Consider the following 20,815-nt stretch of genomic DNA (forward strand, 5'->3'; position numbering starts at 1 on the left):
ATGCCCATCAGCAGGATGTTCCTGTGAGCACCGTGGCTTTGTCCTGCGTTCGTGGCTCTCCTTTCCTCGAGTGCAGGGGCATCGGCCAGGGCCAGCCACCACCTCTGAGTGCCCAGGCCCTGTCTGCTGCGGGAGTGGCGGTGCTGGGGTTCAGAGCTGGGCCCCGGGGCCTGAAGCCCAGGGCCCTAGGGTGGGGGAGCTGGCCTTGCTGTGGTGGGGGGCTTTGCTGCAGGGAGGGAGGCTCCTCTGCAAACCCCCGTTCTAGCTGCGGTTTGGTTTCCATAGTGACACTTCCTGCGGTAGCAAAAAGAGGTAGTGAGCAGCCCTGTGAGCCTGGCAGTGTGTGCCGTGCCGCTCCTCTTGCCGGGGACGCCCGCAGCCTGCTGGCCTGCGCGGGGCCTGCCCGCCGAGCCCCATGCTCCCTGCCTGCACAGCCCCCCGCTGAGGCATGCCTGGGAAAGCAAAGCACCTGGGCGTTCAAAGCGGCCATATGGTGAGTGCCTGGCCTGCTTGGGGCGCGTGGGCGGGAGCAGCGTTCGCCTGCTCTGGAGGTGCGACCAAGCCACACCCAGCCCTTGTGGTTTTTGGCTTGCCCAGCCAGCAAGGCTCCCCCAGTGACACGGGGGCTGCACCCCCTCTACCGGCGGATCTACTCCTGGGTGGAGGCTGCTGGTGCTGCGTCACTAGGAGGCCCCAGCCCCAGGGTTCTGCCCCCACCCTGCGTCGCTCTGCTTCAGAGGGAGGGACCCTGCCCCTTGGGGAGAAGCTGTCTCAGGCTCCCCTGCCCTCAAGATGGCTCGGTGCAGCCCATCCTCCCTCCCACACATCGCTCTGCCTGCCTTCAGAGGGCACTGAGACAGTCAGCGCCTAGGCCTGCCCGTGGATCAGCTGTGGGTGCTGCTGAGACCTGTGGGGTCTGTGCTAGATGCTGGGGGCCTTCCAGAGACATCAGCGGCTCAGAGCCTCCTGCTCCAGGCGGATGCAGCATTGTCAGTCTGAGCCGGGTGCCGATAAGCCTGTTGCACAGTTCGGCACGTTGGGTAGGGACTAGGCCATGCAGGCCGGGGCTGTGCCCTGGCAACGCCGGGTGTGTGCGGAACCCAGGGCTAAAATTATGGAGGGGTGGGAGGACTCTGTGGCTTGGGAGTGAGGGGCATTAGCACAGCAGGGGGGGCATGGAATAATAGGGGATGGGGTGGCTGGGTTGGGATCACAGTGCACCAGCAGAGTCTGGGGTGGGGAGCCCAGGAGGGGTGGCAGGGAGGCAGTGGCAGAGCTGGGTGGGGAGCCCGGGGTAGGGGTAGCAAGGGGGCAGTGGCAGAACTGGGTGGGGAGCCCGGGGTGGGGGTAGCAGTGGAGCAGTGGCAGAGCTGGGTGGGGAGCCCAGGGTGGGGTTGGCAAGTGGACAGTGGCAGAGCTGGGTGGGGTGCCTGAGGTGGGGGTAGCAGGGGGGCAGTGGCAGAGCTGGATGGGGAGCCCAGGAGGGGTAGCAGGGGGGCAGTGGCAGAGCTGGGTGAGGAGCCCAGGATGAGAGTAGCAGGGGGGCAGTGGCAGAGCTGGGTGGGGAGCTCAGGGGGGTGGGTTTGTCAGGTGGACAATGGCAGAGCTGGGGGAGCATTTTCAGGCCTGGGCCCTGATGCTGGTTCCCTGATTTCTGGAGATGCTGGCTGGCTCTGCCTCCTGGAGAGTCCGACCTTCCAGCATGAGGGCAGCTGACACCCCATCAGAGGCAGCCCCGCACACTGGGCAAAGCCCTGCGTGTCCCTGCTCCTCAGCACCCAGGAGGGGAGCAGTTCTCTGTCACTGCTGGGACGTAAGCCCTGCTTAGGGAGGGATGCCTGGGGTGCCCCAGGGCTGGCAGGGCTGTGACTGGGCCTGGCCTGTTGGGGGCGGCATCCTCAGACGTTAGCCAGGAGAGAGCACACTGCACTGCCAGCGCCCTGCTCTGTGCCATGAGCTCCCAGCTGGGAGTTCTTTGGCGAGGGGAGGTCTGCCTAGCTACGTGGCTGGGTGCTGCTTCACAGAAACACCCGCACTAAGGGGTCTGGGGTCTCCCCCAGCCCCAGACCTGGAAAATGGCCTGCAATTGTTAGTGTGCTAGAGGCTGTGGCTTCCTCTCCGTTTTCCTGCCCTCCCTCCCCTTCCTGTGTCCTGGAGGCTGCTACACTTCCCCCCAGGCAGCTGCAGTGTCACAGCTGATAGCATCAGCCCTTTCTCAATCACCTCGCTGTGCTGAGTGAGGAGGGCAGGTCAGAGAGTGCCCAGCCTGCCAGCTGACTCCCGCTCCAGCCCTGCAGGAGCCCGGCTCCATGCAAGCAGCAAATGGCTCCTGGCTACTGCACAGACCAAGCACCCTGGCGAGGAGACACCTGGCAACTGATGTCCTTGCACTCTCCTTGGCTGACTCATCCCTCGCACCAGGGGCTACCTGGGCTGGCCTCCCTGCTCCCAATAGCTGCAGGGTGCAGGTCCCAGGACCCTGGCTGATCTCTCCTTCTCCTTTCCTTGCAGGGCCTGGCTGTGTCAGATGGAGGTGAGTCAGACGCTGCCTGGGAGATGCGCGGGTGGCGTTAGGAGGAGCCCAAGAGCGGTAACCAGCTTGGCTCAATGCCCAGCCCTAGTGGGATGGGACCAGGAGCCCTTAGGGCTGCTCAGCTGGATGGTACAGAGCCCCTGCCTGGCCTCAACAGCACCCGGGGCCATGGGACTCCCTGTGGGGGCCAGAGTTCCCTCCTATCCTTCCCCATTCACACCAGGACAGGGCTGGATGCAGAGGCACTAGCCTGGCTGATGCCCGGCCCTCTGCCTGGTGCCAGCTTGGCTCCCTCTGGACCCCTGGGCTGTTGGCAAAGGCTGGTGCCCCTCTCCTGACAGGGAGACTCGCCTGTTCCTGAGCTTAAGGGCCCAGGCCCACTTCAGGTTGTGCACCCCTCTCCAAGCTGTCCCAGGCTCTCTGCAGCTGCCGTACTCCTGCTCAGGTCACGTTTGGAAGAGTCCCTCGCCCTGCGTGTCAGAGGGGTCCTGTGTGGCCCGTGGGCCCTAGGTCTGGTGGCTCTGCTCTGGAGTGCCTAGCTTCAGGGCTCCCGGGCCTGCCCTGCTTTGACAGCACCTCCCACACCATCCCCTCCAGCTGGGCGGGGAGCAGGACTGGCTCCAGGGAGTGGGGCAGGGCCTGACGTCTCTGTCTGCATCTCAGAGTTAAACAGCTCCGTGGCCCGAGGCAATAGCCACAGTGTGCACAGCCTGCCTGGTGCCCAGAGCACAGGCTACACTGCACAGCTGCCTGTGGCCAGCTGGACCAAGTCCTTCGAGACACTGCTGCAGGACCGGGTGGCCGTCACCTACTTCACCGTGAGTGCCAGGGTGTCTCAGAACCTGCTGGGCCCAGCCCACCCCACTCACTGCCCTCAGCCCTCAGTTCCCCCCATTCTCCAGCTGCTCACTGTGCAGGGACTCCAGGCAGTGGGGGGCAGAGGGTAGGGGTTGGGCTGGTAACCCTGGTGGAGGATGGGCTGACGCCTGGGCGGGGGTTGGGCTGGCCCCCTGGGCGGGGGCTGGTCTGGTCCCTGGGCAGGAGTTGGGCTGGCTCCCCGGGTGGGGGCTGGGCTGCCGCCTGGGTGGGGGTTGGGCTGGCCCCTGGGCGGGGGCTAGGCTGGTTCCCTGGGTGGAGGCTGAGCTGGTCCCTGGGCAAGGGATGGGCTGGCTCCCTGGGTGGGGGTTGGGCTGGCTCCCCGGGCGTGGGCCGGGGTGGGCTGGTACCCTGGGTGGGGGCTGGGCTGCCCTCTGGGCGGGGATCGGGCTGGCCCCCTGGGCGGGGGCTGGTCTGGACCCTGGGCGGGAGTTGGGCTGGCTCCCCGGGCGTGGGCTGGGCTGGGTTGGTACCCTGGGCGGGGGCTGGGCTGCCCCCTGGGCAGGGGTTGGGCTGGCCCCCTGGGTGGGGGTTGGGCTGGTACTCTGGGCAGGGTAGTGGCGCTGGTGAGGCTGATGCCACCATCCTCCTCTCCTGCTCCCCAGGAGTTCTTGAAGAAGGAGTTTAGCGCTGAGAACGTTTACTTCTGGCAGGCGTGTGAGCGATTCCAGCAGATCCCAGCCAGGAACACGCAGCAGGTACTGGGCCCAGGGGGGGCTAGCAGCTTGGCCCCCGCTCCTGACAGTGGGAGCATAGCTAGCCAGGCAAACACTGAGGCCCAGACCTGGGCTGCCCCCCACAGGGAAGCACATGCCAGGGCATCTGAAGGGACCAGGGTGTCAATTGAGGCTCAGTGGAGACCGTGCTCAGAGGGGAGCTGCAGCCAATAGCTAACGGGTGAGGGGATGGAGAATAGCATGGAGCGCCCTTGGCCATTGTGTGCGGTACCGGTCGCCCCAGGGGCCATGCAGAACTGACGGGCTCTAAGAGAAGGACATTGCCAGTGATCAAGGGCTGGAGAGACAGAGCAGACGGGGATTGTTCCCTTAGCAAGACGAGGAAATGGGGCATGGTCTAGAGATGGAACCTTGGGACCGTCTGTCTGGTACACAAGAACAAGGGGAAGTAGGTAATTAATCCTCCGCCCCAGTGTACATAGCCAGTGGAACTCATTGCCACAGAATGTCAGTGCGGCCAAGAACTAGTGAGAGCCTGAGAGGAGCTGGCCTTGTGAATGGATAACGGGGTATGCAGAGCTATAACAGTGCAGATGGCATTTGGAAGGGCTAAAACCTCCTGCCTTGGGGCTTCGGCCAGTCTCTGGCTGTTAGGGGTCAGGAGCAGGGCTCCTATACTCTCCTTGGAGCATCTGGTGCTGGGTGCTGAGGCAAGGGCTACTGGGCTGGAGGGCCCACGGGACTCGCCCAGCCTGGCTGTTCCTGGGTTCCCAAGGGGTTGGCGCAAGGTGGTGCTCGCACTTGGAGACTGGCTGGTGACCATGCTCTGCATGTGTTCCCACGCACACTGGCAAGGGGGCTCAGCCTCCCCTGTGATAACTCTGTCTCCGCAGCTGGTCCAGGAGGCCCGGCAGATCTATGACGAGTTCCTGTCCAGCCACGCGGTCAGCCCTGTTAACATAGACCGGCAGGCCTGGATCGGAGAGGAAATGCTGGCCACGCCCACTCCAGACATGTTCCGAGTCCAACAGCTCCAGGTGAGCATTGTCCCTGCCCAGCCCCCCAGCCAGGCGAAAAGGGCCATGGAGCCATCCCCCACGGCTCACGATGGACAAGCTGGGGACATATTCCCTCCCCTAACTCTCAGCTGGAAGTAGGACGTGGGAATCCAGAGCTCCTGATTCTGGGACTTGTCCCTCTGCTTCTGAGAGTCAGGTCTGTCTCTAGGGGCCTGTCACGGAGGGTAGGGGAGTCCGGTCCTGCACCCTTCTCCCTGGGACTCACAGTGACTCTCAGCCAGCCAGTAAAACAGAAGGTTTATTGGACAGCAGGAATGCAGGTTACAGCAGAGTTTGTAGGCACAACCAGGAGCCCTCAGTCAAGTCCTTCTGGGGGTTCAGGGTGTTTGGATCCCAGCTTAGGATTCCCTGAATTCCAACCACCCAGCCCCAAACCGAAACTGAAACTAACCCCCTCCAGCCGGCCCCTCCCTTTGTCCCTCCTTTGTCTGGCTTCCCAGACAAAAGGTGCTGACACTCCTCCCCCCTACCTGGCTCAGGTTACAGGCCCAGGTCCTGTCCCTCACCTAAAGTCCTCCCTGGCTCTCCCATCCCCCACACAGACAGTCCTTACTCCATCACATCTCTCCCCCCCTTGGAGACTGAACTGAGCGGGGTCACTCTGCCCAGTGACCTGGCGAAGTTCAGGGCTCCCTCTCTGGGACAACGTGTCCGCTATCAGCTTGGCATTTCCCTTCACATTGACCATGTCCATGTCATAGCCCTGCAGGAGCAGGCTCCACCTCAGGAGCTTGGCGTTGGCTCCTTTCATCTGGTGCAGCCAGGTCAGGGGAGAGTGGTCGGTGTACACAGTGAAGTGTCGCCCAAACACATATGGCTCCAGTTTCTTAAGGGCCCACACCATGGCCAGGCATTCCTTCTCCATAGCCGCATAGTTCTGCTCCCGGGGTAGCAACTTCTCGCTCAGGTACACGATGGGGTGACTCTCCCCCTTTTCATCCTCCTGCATTAACACCGCCCCCAGTCCTGTGTCTGAGGCATTGGTGAACACCATAAAGGGCTTGTCAAAATCTGGGTTTGCCAGAACTGGGCCACTAACCAGAGCCTCCTTCAGTGCCCAGAGAGCCTGCTGGCACTGCTCAGTCCAGATCACCTTGTCTGGCTTCCCTTTCATGCACAGCTCAGTGATGGGGGCAGCTATGGTGCTAAAGTGGGGCACGAACCTTCGATAGTACCCCGCCATCCCAATAAAGGCCTGGACCTGCTTTTTGGTTTGGGGAGCAGGCCAGTCTCTGATCACCTCCACCTTGGCTGGTTCCAGCTTTAGGCAGCCACTCCCCACCCGATGGGCCAGGTAAGATACTTCAGCCATCCCCACCTTGCACTTCTCAGCCTTTACTGTTAACCCAGCCTTTCGGAGTCGGTCCAGCACTTGTTTAACCTGGGACACGTGGTTCTCCCAGGTCTGGCTGAAGACGCAGATGTCCTCAATATACGCCACGGCAAAACTCTCCATCCCCCTCAGTAGCTGATCCACCAGGCGCTGGAAGGTGGCCGAAGGGCAGGATCAGGAACTCGTAGAGCCCCAAAGGGGTGATAAAGGCCGATTTCAGCCTGCCATCTGCGTCCAGCAGCACTTGCCAGTAGCCTTTGGTAAGATCCATGGTGGTGAGGTACCAAGCACCTCCCAGCTTGTCTAGGAGCTCGTCAGGCCTGGGCATGTGGTAGGCATCAGATACGGTGATGGCATTGAGCTTTCGATAGTCCACACAGAACCGGATTGACCCATCCCTTTTGGGGATCAGCACCACTGGCGAGGCCCAAGGGCTGGAAGACAGAGGGATCACCCCCAAAGCCAGCATGTCCCTGACCTCTCTTTCTAGGTCCTGGGCAGTTTTCCCAGTGACCCGAAAAGGGGAGCATCTTATAGGGGGATGTGACCCGGTCTCCATCCGATGGACAGTCAAATTAGTGCGTCCAGGCTGGTTGGAAAACAGCTGTTGGTACAGATGCAGCACCTCTCTGATCTCAGCGTGCTGGACCAGGGTCAGCTGATTAGAGAGGGGCATTGCCTCCAGAGGGGAACCAGCTTTTGTCCCAGAGAATAGATCCACTAAAGGGTCATCTCCCTGCCCTTCCCAATGTCCACACACGGCTAACACCACATTCCCCCTGTCAGCTTCTGACGTTATCATCCTTGCTGGTGGTCTGGGTCTTTGGGCCAGGCTTCCATTGGGCTTTCTGGGATGTGGAGAACACAGGAACAGCAGCACTTGACAACGATGTATCTGAAAGAGAAGAAGAAAGAGAAATTTCTTCCAAGGTTTCAGCAGTGCAGTGCATATGCAAATCAGCATCATCTTTATGCAAATCAGCTTCAGCAGAAGCATAGATCTGTAGGGCAGCATCAATTTCTTCAAAAATAGCTGCAGGAGATTCCATCTTCAGGACAGTGGTTTGCGGGAGATGTCCATCAGAAAAAATTAAACTGATAAGAACAGATTTAAAAGTTTATTAGAAAATGTTTAAAAATAAACGATACAGAGAGTTTGAAAAGTCAGTTATTGATCATCGGGGGTAGCATACAGAGTATAGGGGGATGCTAGTACTTTGGTATTGAACAGCACATAGCATATACAGTCTTCATCATATTCACATGGTACACCCGGCAGTGATGAGCCCGGTTAGACAGATCCACCACATAGTTTACCTCATTTAGTTGCTTGACAACCTTGAAGGGCCCTTCCCAGGCAGTCTGGAGTTTGTTTTCCCTCACAGGGATGAGAACCATCACCTGATCCCCGGTGGGCCCATGCTGTGCGGTCATACCAGACGTTCTGCCTCCTCTGGGCTCGGGCCAGATTCTCCCTGGTCAGGCCCATGAGCTCGGCAAGTCTTTCCCGGAAGGTCAGGACATACTCCACCACTGACTCTCCATCGGGAGTGGCCTTCCCCTCCCATTTGTCTCTCAGCAGGTCTAGGGGCCCCCTTACCCACCTTCCATACAACAGTTCGAAAGGCGAAAACCCAGTAGGTTCCTGGGGTACCTCCCTGTACGCGAACAGCAAGTGAGGTAAGTACTTGTCCCAGTCCTGCGGATGCTGGTTCATAAATGTTTTTAGCATCATCTTCAGCGTCCCATTGAACCTTTCCACCAGCCCGCTGGACTGGAGTGATACGCTGAGGCCCAGTTGTGCTGGACCCCACATTTCTCCCACAAGCATCGGAGCAGAGCCGACATGAAGTTGGACCCCTGGTCCGTTAAGACTTCCTTGGGGAACCCCATCCGGCTGAAAATTGTCAGCAGCGCATCTGCCACGATGTCCACTTTGATAGAGGACAAGGCCACTGCCTCGGGGTAGCAAGTGGCGAAATCTACCACCACCAGAATGTATTTTTTCCCCGACTGGGTCGTCTTGCTGAGAGATCCCACTATGTCCATGGCCACCTTCTGGAAAGGTTCTTCTATGATGGGTAAAGGCCTCAAAGCCGCTTTCCCCTTGTCCCGGGCCTTCCCCACCCTGTGGCAGGGGTCACAGGGATGGCAGTACTGTCGGACCTGGGTAAAGACCCCAGGCCAGTAATAGTTCTGTAGCAGCCTCTGCCTGGTGCACCGGATTCCCTGGTGTCCTGCGAGAGGGATGTCATGGGCCAGGTACAGTAGCTTATGGCGAAACTTCTGGGGAACCACCAGCTGCCTCCTGATCCCCCATGACTCTACTTCCTCTATGTCACGGAGTTACCGGGCGATGCTCTCTAACTGCTCCCCACCAAGCCAGTCAGGACTTTGGGGAGCCTCCTCTCCCTTCAAGCAGACTTGTTCAGGGCAAGAAGCTCACACGTCTTCACCTCCTGGGTCTCTCCTTGGAGCATTCAGCATCCTCTGCCCCTCCGTGCGCTTCCCACAGTGAGTCCACCCCAGCGGGGTCCTGGGGAAGCCAGAGGGTCCTGCACCCCCACTTTGCAGTCAGACGTGACTCTCAGCCAGCCAGTAAAACAGAGGTTTATTTGATGACAGGAACAGGGTCTAAAACAGAGCTTGTAGATACAGCGAACCGGACCCCTCGGCTGGGTCCATTCTGGGGGGCAGTGAGCCAGACCCCCACGTCTGCCTTCCACCCTTGACCCCAGCCAGCTCCAGACTAACAGCCCCTCCCCAGCCCCTTCTCTCTGCTCAGCCCCTTTCCTGGGCCAGGAGGTCACCTGATTTCTTTGTCTCCAACACCTTCAGTTGGCACCTTTAGAGAGGAGGGGCCCAGGCCATCAGTTGCTAGGAGACAGAGTGCCAGGCATTTAGGTGCACTGGCCCTTTGCTCTGCCAGATACTTAAGAACTGCCATGGGGACACTGAGGCACCAATACAGTATTCAGAGAAAACATTAAGAACATTCCCAGTTCGTCACACTCTGGGGGAGCCTATTCTCGGTACAGGAACCCCTTCTCCCACAGGAACCTCTCCTTGCAACCTCTCCTCATGGTCTGTACCGTACTAAGGTCAGCCCGGTCCCTGGGCTTCCGCAAGGAGGGATCTTTCTGCAACTCAGTCTGGAACTCAGCAGCTGGGACAGGGATGGGGACCTGGTTTCTCTCGCTAGCTGGGTCTGAGGCCGCAGCCTCTCTGAGCCGTGTCCCTGGGCATTCCCTCCCCACCAGGTTAGGGTCCTGTGCCTTGGGCAGAGTACCTTCTCCGTTGTCAGGGCGCAGTGCCTCTCGCTGACTCTGACTACGAGTCACAACCCGGGCACCCCGGGCGTTACTTGGCCAGTCCTTGAGGTCCCCTCCCATTAACACCTCCGTGGGCAAATGTGGGTGTACCCCCACGTCCTTGCGACTCTCCTTGGCCCCCCACTTCAAGTGTACCCTCGCCACGGGCACCTTGAATGGGGTCCCGCCCACGGCAATCAGGGTCAGGTAGGTGTCGGGCACCATCCGATCTGAGGCCACCACCTTGTGCCAGGCCAGCGTCACCTCTGCTCCCATCTCCCAGTACCCAGTGACCTTCCTCCCATCTACCTCCAGGGAAACAAGGCACTCTTTTTGGAGGGGCAGCCCTGCGCCCACCCTGTAAACCAAAAACCCAGAGCCTGGAGCATCCAGCCCCCCAGAGAAGCTGACCTGGGGACCTCCTCCCTCCTTCACAGGTTGTACGCTGCCAGCCCCCCTTTCCTGGGAACGTTGCCCCTCCTCCGACTGGGTCTTTACCCAGTCAACCCTCTGCGGGTTGGATCTGCTCGGTCTGTCCCTGAGCTTGGGGCACTGGCCCCATATGTGGCCTCGGCCACAGTGATAGCAGCCCATGTCTCGTGGGTCCCCTCGAGTGGGTCGGATGGACATGATGCTGGATGTTCCCCTTTGGTAGGGGTTCTCCATAGGCCGCCGCTGGGAGGTCCCATGGTGGCTCTCTCTCTGCATTGAGGCAGGCTTGCTCCTTCGAGACTCCTCCCTGTTATCCCCTGCCCGGCTGTCCACAAATTGGTTGGCCAGCTGGCCTGCGTGCTACGGGTTCTCCAGCTTCTGGTCCATCAGCCACAGCCTCAGGTCGGACAGGCACTGCTCGTACAGGTGCTCCAGTATGAATAGGTCAAGCAGATCCTCTTTAGTTTGGGCCCCAGCTGTCCACTTGCGGGCGCCTGGTTGATCAGTTGTAGGTATGTGACCTCACGGGTTTTATGCTGACTCTGGAACTTTTTCCGGTACATCTCAGGAGTCAACCCAAACTCGCGGAGCAGGGCCAGTTTGAACAGTTTGTAGTCCCCTGCCTCCGCCTCTTTCATTCGGATGTACACCTCCACGGCTGTGGAGTCCAGTAAGGGGGTGAGAACTGCGATCCTGTCTGCAGGGTCAACCCTGTGCAGCTTGCAGGCACTCTCAAAGGCCGTCAGGAAGGTATCTATGTCCTTCTCCTCCTTACCCCAAGCCAGGAAGTGCTTATCAAAGCTCTTTGTAGGCTTGGGTCCCCCCTCACTCACCGCAGCCGGGGTCCCACTGCTTCTCAGTCGGGGCAGCTCCAGCTCATGTTTATGCTGGTTCTCCTTCTCCTCCAACTCACGCTGGCGCTGGTTCTCCTCATGTTTATGCTGGTTCTCCTGCTCCTTCAGTTGTTGCCTCCTTAACTCGAGCTCTTCTCTTCTCAGCTCCCTGTCATATTCCATCCGCATCCGTTCCAGGGACGTGGAGCTCCGCCAGGACAATCCCCTGCTGGCCGCCAGGGTCAGGGAGCCCTCAGTATTCACTGGGCTTCCCTCAACCCCTCCCCTAACTATAGGTGGGCAGGGTCTCAGGGTGTCCTCGGCAGCAGTCTATCTCCTCCCAGCCATGTCAGGCCCCGGGGCCCACGCTGCATCTGCTGGGTGGCTTCCCTCAGGGACCGAGCTCGGTTCACCCAAGCGATCTCTCTCCTCCAGCTGGGCAATTAGCTGTTCTTTGGTGGACCTCCCAATGCGCAGCCCCCTCTGCTTGCACAGCTCCACCAGGTCGCACTTAAGGTGCTTAGCATGCATCTTCCTGCTGGCCACTCTCCGGCCTGTGCTCTCAGCTTCCCACCGGTTCCACGGAGACCCCTCGTGCACCAGCCCTTTTTCCAGGTCACCCCCTCTCTGCCAGGGTCGAGCTGCAGACTCCTCCACCCCTGGGACTGCTCCTGCAATCCCCCCAGGGGACCCTGTTACTGCAAAGTCCTTTGCTCTGGTCACACACTCCCAGGGGTTAATCACCTCCTGAAACCCTCGCTCTCCGTCTCTTCAGCCCACCTGGTCCCTGACAATCCCCCTTCGTTTTACTGCTCCCCAGTCACTTACTGCAGGAAGCGCCGTCTACGGGGTGCAGTAGATCCCACCCCTGCACCAGTTGTCACGGAGGGTGGGGGAGTCCGGCCCTGCACCCCTCTTCCTGGGACTCACAGTGACTCTCAACCAGCCAGTAAAACAGAAGGTTTATTGGACAACAGGAACGCAAGTTACAGCAGAGCTTGGAGGCACAACCAGGAGCCCTCAATCCAGTCCTTCTGGGGGGTTCAGGGTGTTTGGATCCCAGCTTAGGATTCCCTGAATTCCAACCACCCAGCCCAAAACTGAAACTAAAAACTAACTGCCCTCCAGCTGGCCCCTCCCTTTGTCCCTCCTTTGTCTGGCTTCCCAGGCAAAAGGTGCTGACACCCCTCCCCCTGTACCTGGCTCAGGTTACAGGCCTAGGTACCTGTCCCTCACCTAAAGTCCTCCCCGGCTCTCCCATCCCCCACACAGACAGCCCCTACTCCATCACAGGGCCGTGTTAGGCTCTGGGCGGGGGGAGGCGCTAGCCAGGTCTGTGTCTGGGGGCCGTGCCAGGCTCTGGGCGAGGGGAGGCGCTAGCCAGGTCTGTGTCCGGGGGCCGTGCCAGGCTCTGGGCGGGGGGAGGCACTAGCCAGGTCTGTGTCCGGGGGCCGTGCCAGGCTCTGGGCAGGGGGAGACACTAGCCAGGTCTGTGTCCGGGGGCCGTGCCAGGCTCTGGGCGAGGGGAGGCACTAGCCAGGTCTGTGTCTGGGGCCGTGCCAGGCTCTGGGCGGGGGGAGACGCTAGCCAGGTCTGTGTCTGGGGCCATGCTAGGCTCTGGGCAGGGGGAGACGCTAGCCAGGTCTGTGTCTGGGGCCGTGCCAGGCTCTGGGCGGGGGGAGGCGCTAGCCAGGTCTGTGTCCGGGGGCCGTGCCAGGCTCTGGGCGAGGGGAGGCGCTAGCCAGGTCTGTGTCTGGGGCCGTGCCAGGCTCTGGGCGGGGGGAGGCGCTAGCCAGGTCTGTGTCCGGGGGCCGTGCCAGGCTCTGGGCGAGGGGAGGCGCTAGCCAGGTCTGTGTCTGGGGCCGTGCCAGGCTCTGGGCGAGGGGAGGCACTAGCCAGGTCTGTGTCCGGGGGCTGTGCCAGGCTCTGGGCAGGGGGAGACGCTAGCTAGGTCTGTGTCTGGGAGCCGTGCCAGGCTCTGGGCGGGGGGAGACGCTAGCCAGGTCTGTGTCTGGGGCCATGCCAGGCTCTGGGCAGGGGGAGACGCTAGCCAGGTCTGTGTCTGGGGCCGTGCCAGGCTCTGGGCAGGGGGAGACGCTAGCCAGGTCTGTGTCCGGGCGCCGTGCCAGGCTCTGGGCGGGGGGAGGCGCTAGTCAGGTCTGTGCCGGGGGCCATGCCAGCCTCTGGTCACAGGTCAGGCATGGCAGTAAGTGGGTCCCTCTCCTGGCTCAGATCTTGAACCTGATGAAGTTCGACAGCTACGCGCGCTTTGTGAAGTCCCCGCTGTTCCAGGCGTGTATGAGGGCTGAGAATGAGGGACAGCCACTCCCCGACCTGCGGGCTCACTCCCAGAACAGCAGCCCCCCACCCGAGCTTGGCAAGGTACCAGGTCCCGGTCCCCAGCGCAGGGGGTGTGGTCCAGGGGCAGGGCTGCTGGAAGGACTGCAGTCGTGGGCACCATGCAGCCCAAATGGGCCAAACTTGAGCGGCAATGTGAGCCAGCACCTGGGGTCATGACACCTGGCTGCTCCTCCAGCATGCCAGCAGGGAAGGGCTCCACCATTCACCACCCAGCTCTGCTCAGGAGCCAAAGGGAGGGGGGTGCTGACAAGTGGGGTGGCAATGCCCTCTCCTTAGGGGGATTCTCTTTCTCGGGGGGGCAGCCCCAGAAGCTCCCTGAGCCGAGATCTGCCGCTCTTGTCCCCTAGAAGGCGAAGCTGAAGCTGGGCAAGTCCCTGCCACTGGGGGTGGAGGTGGCTGGCAGCTGTGCTGGCAGGAGCCCCCACAGGTCCCTCAGGCGAGGGGTGCGGAGAGAGCCCTCGTGGACAGGTAAGTCCCACACCAGGCTTTACCTGGCTGCCATCTCACTAGCTCTGCAGGCCTGCGGCCATCCCTTCCCAAAGGGCCCCGGAGCCCCAGAGCTGGCCTCTTGTCCTGACATCCCTCTGTCTGTCTGTCCTAGAGGTGGAAGATGGCAATGGGAGCTCGTCCCTGTGGCATGAGTCCCAGGGCTCCCTGAATTCCTCTGCGAGCCTGGACCTGGGCTTCCTCTCGTCGTCCTGCAGCAGCAGCAGCATGGCCAGCAGCTCCCGGGCAGAGGTAAGTGCCCTACTGCGGGGCCTGCTGCGTAGCCATGCTGCCCGCCGGGTGACACTGCCTCTTCCCCTGCAGAGCCACAGGAAGAGCCTGGGAGGCACAGAGCCCGACCCACAGGCCAGGCCCAGCAAGTACTGCTGTGTGTACCTGCCAGACGGCACGGCCTCACTGGCCTCTGTGCGTGCTGGCGTCTCCATCCGCGACATGCTGGCAGGCCTCTGTGAGAAGCGCGGCTTCAGCCTCCTGGACATCAAGGTCTACCTGGTTGGCAATGAACAGGTAGGGACAGTCCTGGGGTGGGGAGGAGAGAGCTGGGCAGGCCAGGGATGGCCTGGGGGCTCCATCAGAAGCCAGCCCTGGAGCCACCTCGCCCGAGGGACCCCAGGGCCACGCCCTGACAGGTGCTGCCTGCCTGAGGCACCTGCCTGCAGACAGGAATTCCATGAGAGGGTTTTGGGGGCTGTGCCCGGGCCGTGGGATGGGCTGTGTCTCGGGTGAAGCTGTGTTCCTGGTTCTGATGTGTCTCCTCTTGGTTGGCTCTTCCCAGAAGGCTCTGGTGCTGGACCAGGACAGTGTGGTTCTGATGGACCAGGAGGTGAAGCTGGAGAACAGAGTCAGTTTCGAGTGAGTGGGAGCTGCCGGAGAGACAGATGCTGCTGCACCCTGCGAGCGTGGGGCCAGCGCCTGCAGCACTGGCTCTGCAATGTCCCTGCCTCTCCCAAACCTTCTCTGTGCTCCACTCCCCGGCTCCCTATGGCAGCAGCACCATGCCCGTGGGAATGAGACAGTGGCTCTGGTGCTAAGTGCAACGGGGCTCAGGCCGCAAGCCAGCTGGGTTGGGCCCTCAGAAGAGCAGATGGGAGCATGGCTCTGTCTCGCCCCTGCACATGCTGGCCTGGACTCCGCAGGGTGCTGGCAGCACTCTCCCTGACTGGCCAGCGAAGCCGGCTTCGCCCAGAATGAACACACCTGGAGCAGACATCTGGCAGCCTGAGCGCATGAGTGCCCAGTACAGCCCCACCCGGCTCACTCTGCCCTGCCCCACCCTGCTCGGCTCTGCCCCACACAGCCCCAGTTCCTGCCTGCCCCACCCCGCCTTGCTAGGCTCAGCCCTGCCCCATCGTTCCAGCTGCTGTCTCGTCCCACCAGGTCTTGCCACATCTTACCCTGCATGGCCCATCCTGCCCCATGTGTTTCCTTCATCTCTGTTTTCCTAGGTTGGAAATTTCCCCCCTCAGTAAAACAGTGCGAATCACTGCAAAGTCGACCAAGTGCCTGCGGGAGGCGCTGCAGCCTGTGCTGGGGAAGTACGGCGTGGATGTGGAGCAGGCACTGCTGCGGCGGGTGAGAGCTGGCCCGCAGCCTGGGCAGGGGGCTGCCTTCCCCCCTCTGGCAGAGTCCTAGGAACTGCAGAAAGGAAGCTGCTGTCTTTCAATGCTGGGCATAAGCACCTGCCTGGGGCTGCAGGGGCAGATCTTAGGGAGTCCTTTGCCCTCATGCAGAACTCAGTCCTACTCAGGTAGGAGAGGCCAGACTGTGGCTTGTCCTGCAGGCAGTGCCCCACCCATGAAGCCTGGGGCTGGGGCTGGCTATATGGCTTTTCCCAGAAGCTGACTGCCCGCCCGTGGGCAGAGCTCCTACCCCGAGGACCGGGCTGCCCACCTGTGGGCAGAGCTCCTACCCCGGGGACCGGGCTGCCCGCCTGTGGGCAGAGCTCCTACCCTGAGGACCAGGCTGTCTGCCTATGGGCAGAGCTCCTACCCCGGGGACCGGGCTGCCCACCCGTGGGCAGAGCTCCTACCCTGGGGACTGGGCTGTCTGCCTCTGGGCAGAGCTCCTATCCCAGGGACCGGGCTGCCCGGCCGTGGGCAGAGCTCCTACCCCGGGGACCGGGCTGCCCGCCCGTGGGCAGAGCTCCTATCCCGGGGACCGGGCTGCCCGCCCGTGGGCAGAGCTACCCCGGGGACCGGGCTGCCCACCTGTGGGCAGAGCTCCTACCCCGAGGACCAGGCTGTCTGCCTATGGGCAGAGCTCCTACCCCGGGGACCGGGCTGCCCACCCGTGGGCAGAGCTCCTACCCTGGGGACTGGGCTGTCTGCCTCTGGGCAGAGCTCCTATCCCAGGGACCGGGCTGCCCGGCCGTGGGCAGAGCTCCTACCTCGGGGACCGGGCTGCCCGCCCGTGGGCAGAGCTCCTATCCCGGGGACCGGGCTGCCCGCCCGTGGGCAGAGCTACCCCGGGGACCGGGCTGCCCACCTGTGGGCAGAGCTCCTACCCCGAGGACCAGGCTGTCTGCCTATGGGCAGAGCTCCTACCCCGGGGACCGGGTTGCCCACCCGTGGGCAGAGCTCCTAACCTGGGGACTGGGCTGTCTGCCTCTGGGCAGAGCTCCTATCCCAGGGACCGGGCTGCCCGGCCATGGGCAGAGCTCCTACCCCGGGGACCGGGCTGCCCGCCCGTGGGCAGAGCTCCTATCCCGGGGACCGGGCTGCCCGCCCGTGGGCAGAGCTACCCCGGGGACCGGCCTGCCCGCCTGTGGGCAGAGCTCCTACCCCGGGGACCGGGCTGCCCACCTGTGGGCAGAGCTCCTACCCCAGGGACCGGGCTGCCCGCCTGTGGGCAGAGCTCCTTCCCCGGGGACCGGGCTGCCCGCCCATGGCAGAGCTCCTACCCCGGGGACCGGGCTGCCCGCCCGTGGGCAGAGCTCCTACCCCGGGGACCAGGCTGCCCACCCGTGGGCACAGCTCCTACCCCGGGGGACCTCCAGCCAGTGTGTGGCCTGTGTCCTCATTGCCCCTGACACCGTGGCCAGAGCCTGCTCTTGCTCCCCACGATGCACCATCCCGTGGAACCCCCCAACTCTGTTCTGCTGCAGCAGGGGGAGCCGGGAGCCCTGGACCTGGAGAAGCTGGTCAGCACCGTGGCTGCGCAGAAGCTCATCCTGGAAGCTGCGACAGGTACGGTCTGCAGGGCGGAGCGGCCAGGCTGGAGCACCCCCGTGGTCCCGCCTCCTGCCCAGGCCAGCACAAAATCTGTGTCCAGCCCAAGGCCCTGTGGACCCCCGCCGGGTTCTTCCTCCTCCCCAGTCGGCCCCAGACTCTGCACCTGTAAGGTGCTATGTGCCTTGGCTGTTGGCCACCACGAAATCCCACAGCAGTGAGTTCCACAGTTATTATGGCACTGAGTCCTTCCCTGGTGGGCCCAGGCTCTTGCAATGGCAGGTGGTCTGCCCCGCCCTGTCCCATGGCAGGAGCCTCTGGGCCTGACTCGCTGCGGTGCTTGTGTTGCAGAAGAGAAAGTGACTGGCGCTAGTGACACTGTTGTGGCTGCTTCCCCCCTTCGGTGCAAGGTGAGTCCTGGGCACCAAGAGGGGCCCAGGCAGGGGGGCTGAGGTGATGCCCCAGCGAAGGGGGGCAGCACTAGGGTAGGCCAGGGCTGTCGCTGGGGCTGGGCTGAGCTGCGAGTCCCCGGGAGTGCAGCTCCCTGGCTCAGTTGGGGGCAGGGGGCGGTGAGCCCTGTGGCCAGAGCAGTGTGCAGCTCTGGGCTGGGCTGGCTTTGGGGGCGCATTGAGGGAGCCTTGCAGCATGGAGCAGGGTTGAGGCACAGTGGGTACAGCTGGTCTGAGCCAGGCCAGCTTTGGGGCATCTCTGCCCTGAAGGGGAGGCAGGTCTCCCTGCCGGGCTGGGCTGGGGTTGCCGGCTCACTCTTCCTGCTCCTCACAAGCTCTTGCCCCCACTCCTAGGAGGGTGCCCCCACAGGAACAGAGGTGGAAGCAGACATGCTGTCAGAGGTGCCCCCCTCCTTCACCAGGTCCAGGCCAGCAGCCCCGCGGGGCATGAACCGGTGCACGTATGACCTGGAAGGTGGGTGGCCCTGGCATCTGGCATGTGCTTAAACCAGCCCCATGTGTGGGGCACAGGGGCACAGGAGACCTATCTGGCATGCTGGGGGCAGAGGGCGTCAGAAGGAAACATGGGGGGTGGGGAAGTGTAGAGGCAAATGGGGACTGGGAGGGGGAGTCTGGGTGCGGGATGGGGATTCTAGGGGCAGGGGACAGGGAGTCTGAGTGCGGGATGGGGACTGTAGGGGCAGGGGAGGGGGAGTCTGAGTGCGGGATGGGAACTGTAGGGGTAGGGGAGGGGGAGTCTGAGTGCGGGATGGGGACTGTAGGGGCAGGGGAGGGGGAGTCTGAGTGCGAGATGGGGACTGTCGGAGCAGGGAGGGGGAGTCTGAGTGCGGGATGGGGACTGTAGGGGCAGGGGAGGGGGAGTCTGGGTGCGGGATGGGGACTGTAGGGGCAGGGGAGGGGGAGTCTGAGTGCAGGATGGGGACTGTAGGGGCAGGGGAGGGGGAGTCTGGGTGCAGGATGGGGACTGAAAGGGCAGGAGAGGGGGAGTCTGAGTGCGAGATGGGGACTGTAGGGAAAGGGGAGGGGGAGTCTGGGTGCGGGATGGGGACTGAAAGGGCAGGAGAGGGGGAGTCTGAGTGCGGGATGAGGACTGTAGGGGCAGGGGAGGGGGAGTCTGAGTGCAGGATGGGGACTGTAGGGGCAGGGGAGGGGGAGTCTGGGTGCAGGATGGGGACTGAAAGGGCAGGAGAGGGGGAGTCTGAGTGCGGGATGGGGACTGTAGGGGCAGGGGAGGGGGAGTCTGGGTGCAGGATGGGGACTGAAAGGGCAGGAGAGGGGGAGTCTGAGTGCGGGATGGGGACTGTAGGGGCAGGGGAGGGGGAGTCTGAGTGCGGGATGGGGACTGTAGGGGCAGGGGAGGGGGAGTCTGAGTGCGTGCGGGATGAGGACTGTAGGGGTAGGGGAGGGGGAGTCTGAGTGCGGGATGGGGACTGTAGGGGCAGGAGAGGGGGAGTCTGGGTGTGGGATGGGGACTGTAGGGGCAGGGGAGGGGGAGTCAGTGCGAGATGGGGACTGTAGGGGCAGGGGAGGGGGAGTCTGAGTGCGGGATGGGGACTGTAGGGGCAGGGGAGGGGGAGTCTGAGTGCGGGATGGGGACTGTAGGGGCAGGGGAGGGGGAGTCTGAGTGCGTGCGGGATGAGGACTGTAGGGGTAGGGGAGGGGGAGTCTGAGTGCGGGATGGGGACTGTAGGGGCAGGAGAGGGGGAGTCTGGGTGTGGGATGGGGACTGTAGGGGCAGGGGAGGGGGAGTCGGTGCTGGATGGGGACTGTAGGGGCAGGGGAGGGGGAGTCTGGGTGCAGGATGGGGACTCTAGGGACGGGGGGAGTCTGAGTGCGGGATGGGGACTGTAGGGGCAGGAGAGGGGGAGTCTGGGTGTGGGATGGGGACTGTAGGGGCAGGGGAGGGGGAGTCGGTGCGGGATGGGGACTGTAGGGGCAGGAGAGGGGGAGTCTGGGTGCAGGATGGGGACTCTAGGGACGGGGGGGAGTCTGAGTGTGGGATGGGGACTGTAGGGGCTGGGTAGGGGGAGTTTGGGTGCGGGATGGGGACTGTAGGGGCAGGGGAGGGGGAGTCTGAGTGCGGGATGGCCTTCTGGGGGGAGAGGGTCCTGGGGGTGGGATGGGGTGTTTAAGGGCAGGGGAGGGGGAGTCTGAGTGTGGGATGGAGGCTCTGGGGTGGGAGAGGGGAGTCTGAGCCCAGGATGGGGGTTCTGCGTGGGTGAGGGGTCTGAGGGTTTTCTGCAGAAGTCTGTCTCTGCCCAATGACCCCACTCTACCCTCGTTCCCCCAGGGCTGGTGGAGCTGCTGAACCGGGCCCAGAGCTGCAGGGCCAACGACCAGCGTGGGCTGCTCTCTAAAGAGGTCCTGGTCCTGCCCGACTTCCTGCAGCTGCCAGAGCAGGATGCTGGCCCCAGTGAGAACTCTGAGCGGCAGCATGGCCCCTGCGATGCCAGCCCCACACCAAAGAGGGCTGGTGCCCCTTGCCCCCTGGATCCCGCACTGGCGCAGCCACCTGTCCACTCTGAACTGAACTGAGGCCCATGCTGCACTTTCTTCAGAGCCAGCGTTGAGGATGTCTGGCCCTGATTTCAGGTCAGCTCCAGTGCCCTGGCCAAATCCTGCATCCTTAAACTGCCCCGGCAGTTTCAGGAAACTACAGTATTCTCCACTTCCTGTCCTAAACTGTTGTGTAGTGTTGCTGTGAGTTGTTAAACAGCTGCCTCGTTCCACCCTAGAGATGGCTGCATCTCAGTGGCAAGTGAAGTGAGCCTGTATATAGTTTGTATGTCAAGTTATGTGTAAAGCACTTTGGGATGTAAGATATGCCTGATTAACAACCTGCGTGGCCCAGCGCCTCTGCTTCTGTCACCAGTCCTCGCCATGGGGACAACGGGGGATGGGAGCCAGCCTATGTCTGTGCAGAGTGGGCCGTGGAGAGTTGGCAGCTGCCTGCAGGAGGAGGCTCCCTGGAGTAACCTGCCAATGGGGAGGGGGAGGTTGCTGGTGGCGCATCAGGATGAGGAGGATGGGGAGGGTTAGGGCAGGAGCAGCTCCCTGGGGTGGCCCTTAGATGCACCTCACTGGGGTCTCTGCCAGACAGCTGCCCCCGTTTAGCTCCAGAAGTGCGGGCGTGCAAACCCCAAACCCTCAGCTGCTACAGGGCTGCAGCAGGGCCTGGCTGCTCCCAGCAAGTGAGAGCCCATGCGCTAGCCCCAGGGTACAGGAGTCCCCATGCC

At 62.6% G+C, this 20,815-nt stretch overlaps 1 protein-coding gene across 5 annotated transcripts; it reads left to right on the forward strand.

The window, feature by feature from the left end:
• Positions 1-350: 350 nt before the first annotated feature.
• RGS14 (regulator of G protein signaling 14) lies at positions 351-20,430 on the forward strand. Of its 5 annotated transcripts, none has more exons than XM_030571715.1 (15): positions 351-493; positions 2,512-2,533; positions 3,197-3,351; positions 4,015-4,107; positions 4,980-5,123; positions 13,307-13,456; positions 13,783-13,903; positions 14,037-14,173; positions 14,246-14,449; positions 14,718-14,794; positions 15,388-15,514; positions 17,046-17,127; positions 17,461-17,519; positions 17,913-18,033; positions 19,870-20,430. In XM_030571715.1, the coding sequence occupies exons 1-15, from the start codon at positions 449-451 to the stop codon at positions 20,112-20,114; spliced, it is 1,782 nt and encodes a 593-aa protein (XP_030427575.1). In that variant the 5' UTR covers positions 351-448; the 3' UTR covers positions 20,115-20,430. The 5 variants fall into 5 exon arrangements, with proteins under 5 accessions (XP_030427575.1, XP_030427576.1, XP_030427578.1 ...); XM_030571716.1 differs by having other exon boundaries at positions 17,049-17,127; XM_030571719.1 differs by lacking the exon at positions 351-493 and adding an exon at positions 727-1,040.
• The last annotated feature ends 385 nt before the right edge of the window (positions 20,431-20,815 follow it).

This window comes from Gopherus evgoodei, chromosome 8 (assembly GCF_007399415.2).
Source record: "Gopherus evgoodei ecotype Sinaloan lineage chromosome 8, rGopEvg1_v1.p, whole genome shotgun sequence".
NCBI classification, from domain to species: Eukaryota; Metazoa; Chordata; order Testudines; family Testudinidae; genus Gopherus; species Gopherus evgoodei.

Coding starts and splice junctions, on each gene's coding strand:
- RGS14 (XM_030571715.1), top strand. CDS start 449: ATGCCTGGGAAAGCAAAGCACCTGGGCGTTCAAAGCGGCCATATG. Junction 494..2,511: donor GCGTTCAAAGCGGCCATATG/GTGAGTGCCTGG, acceptor CTTTCCTTGCAG/GGCCTGGCTGTGTCAGATGG. Junction 14,174..14,245: donor CCAGCAGCTCCCGGGCAGAG/GTAAGTGCCCTA, acceptor CTTCCCCTGCAG/AGCCACAGGAAGAGCCTGGG.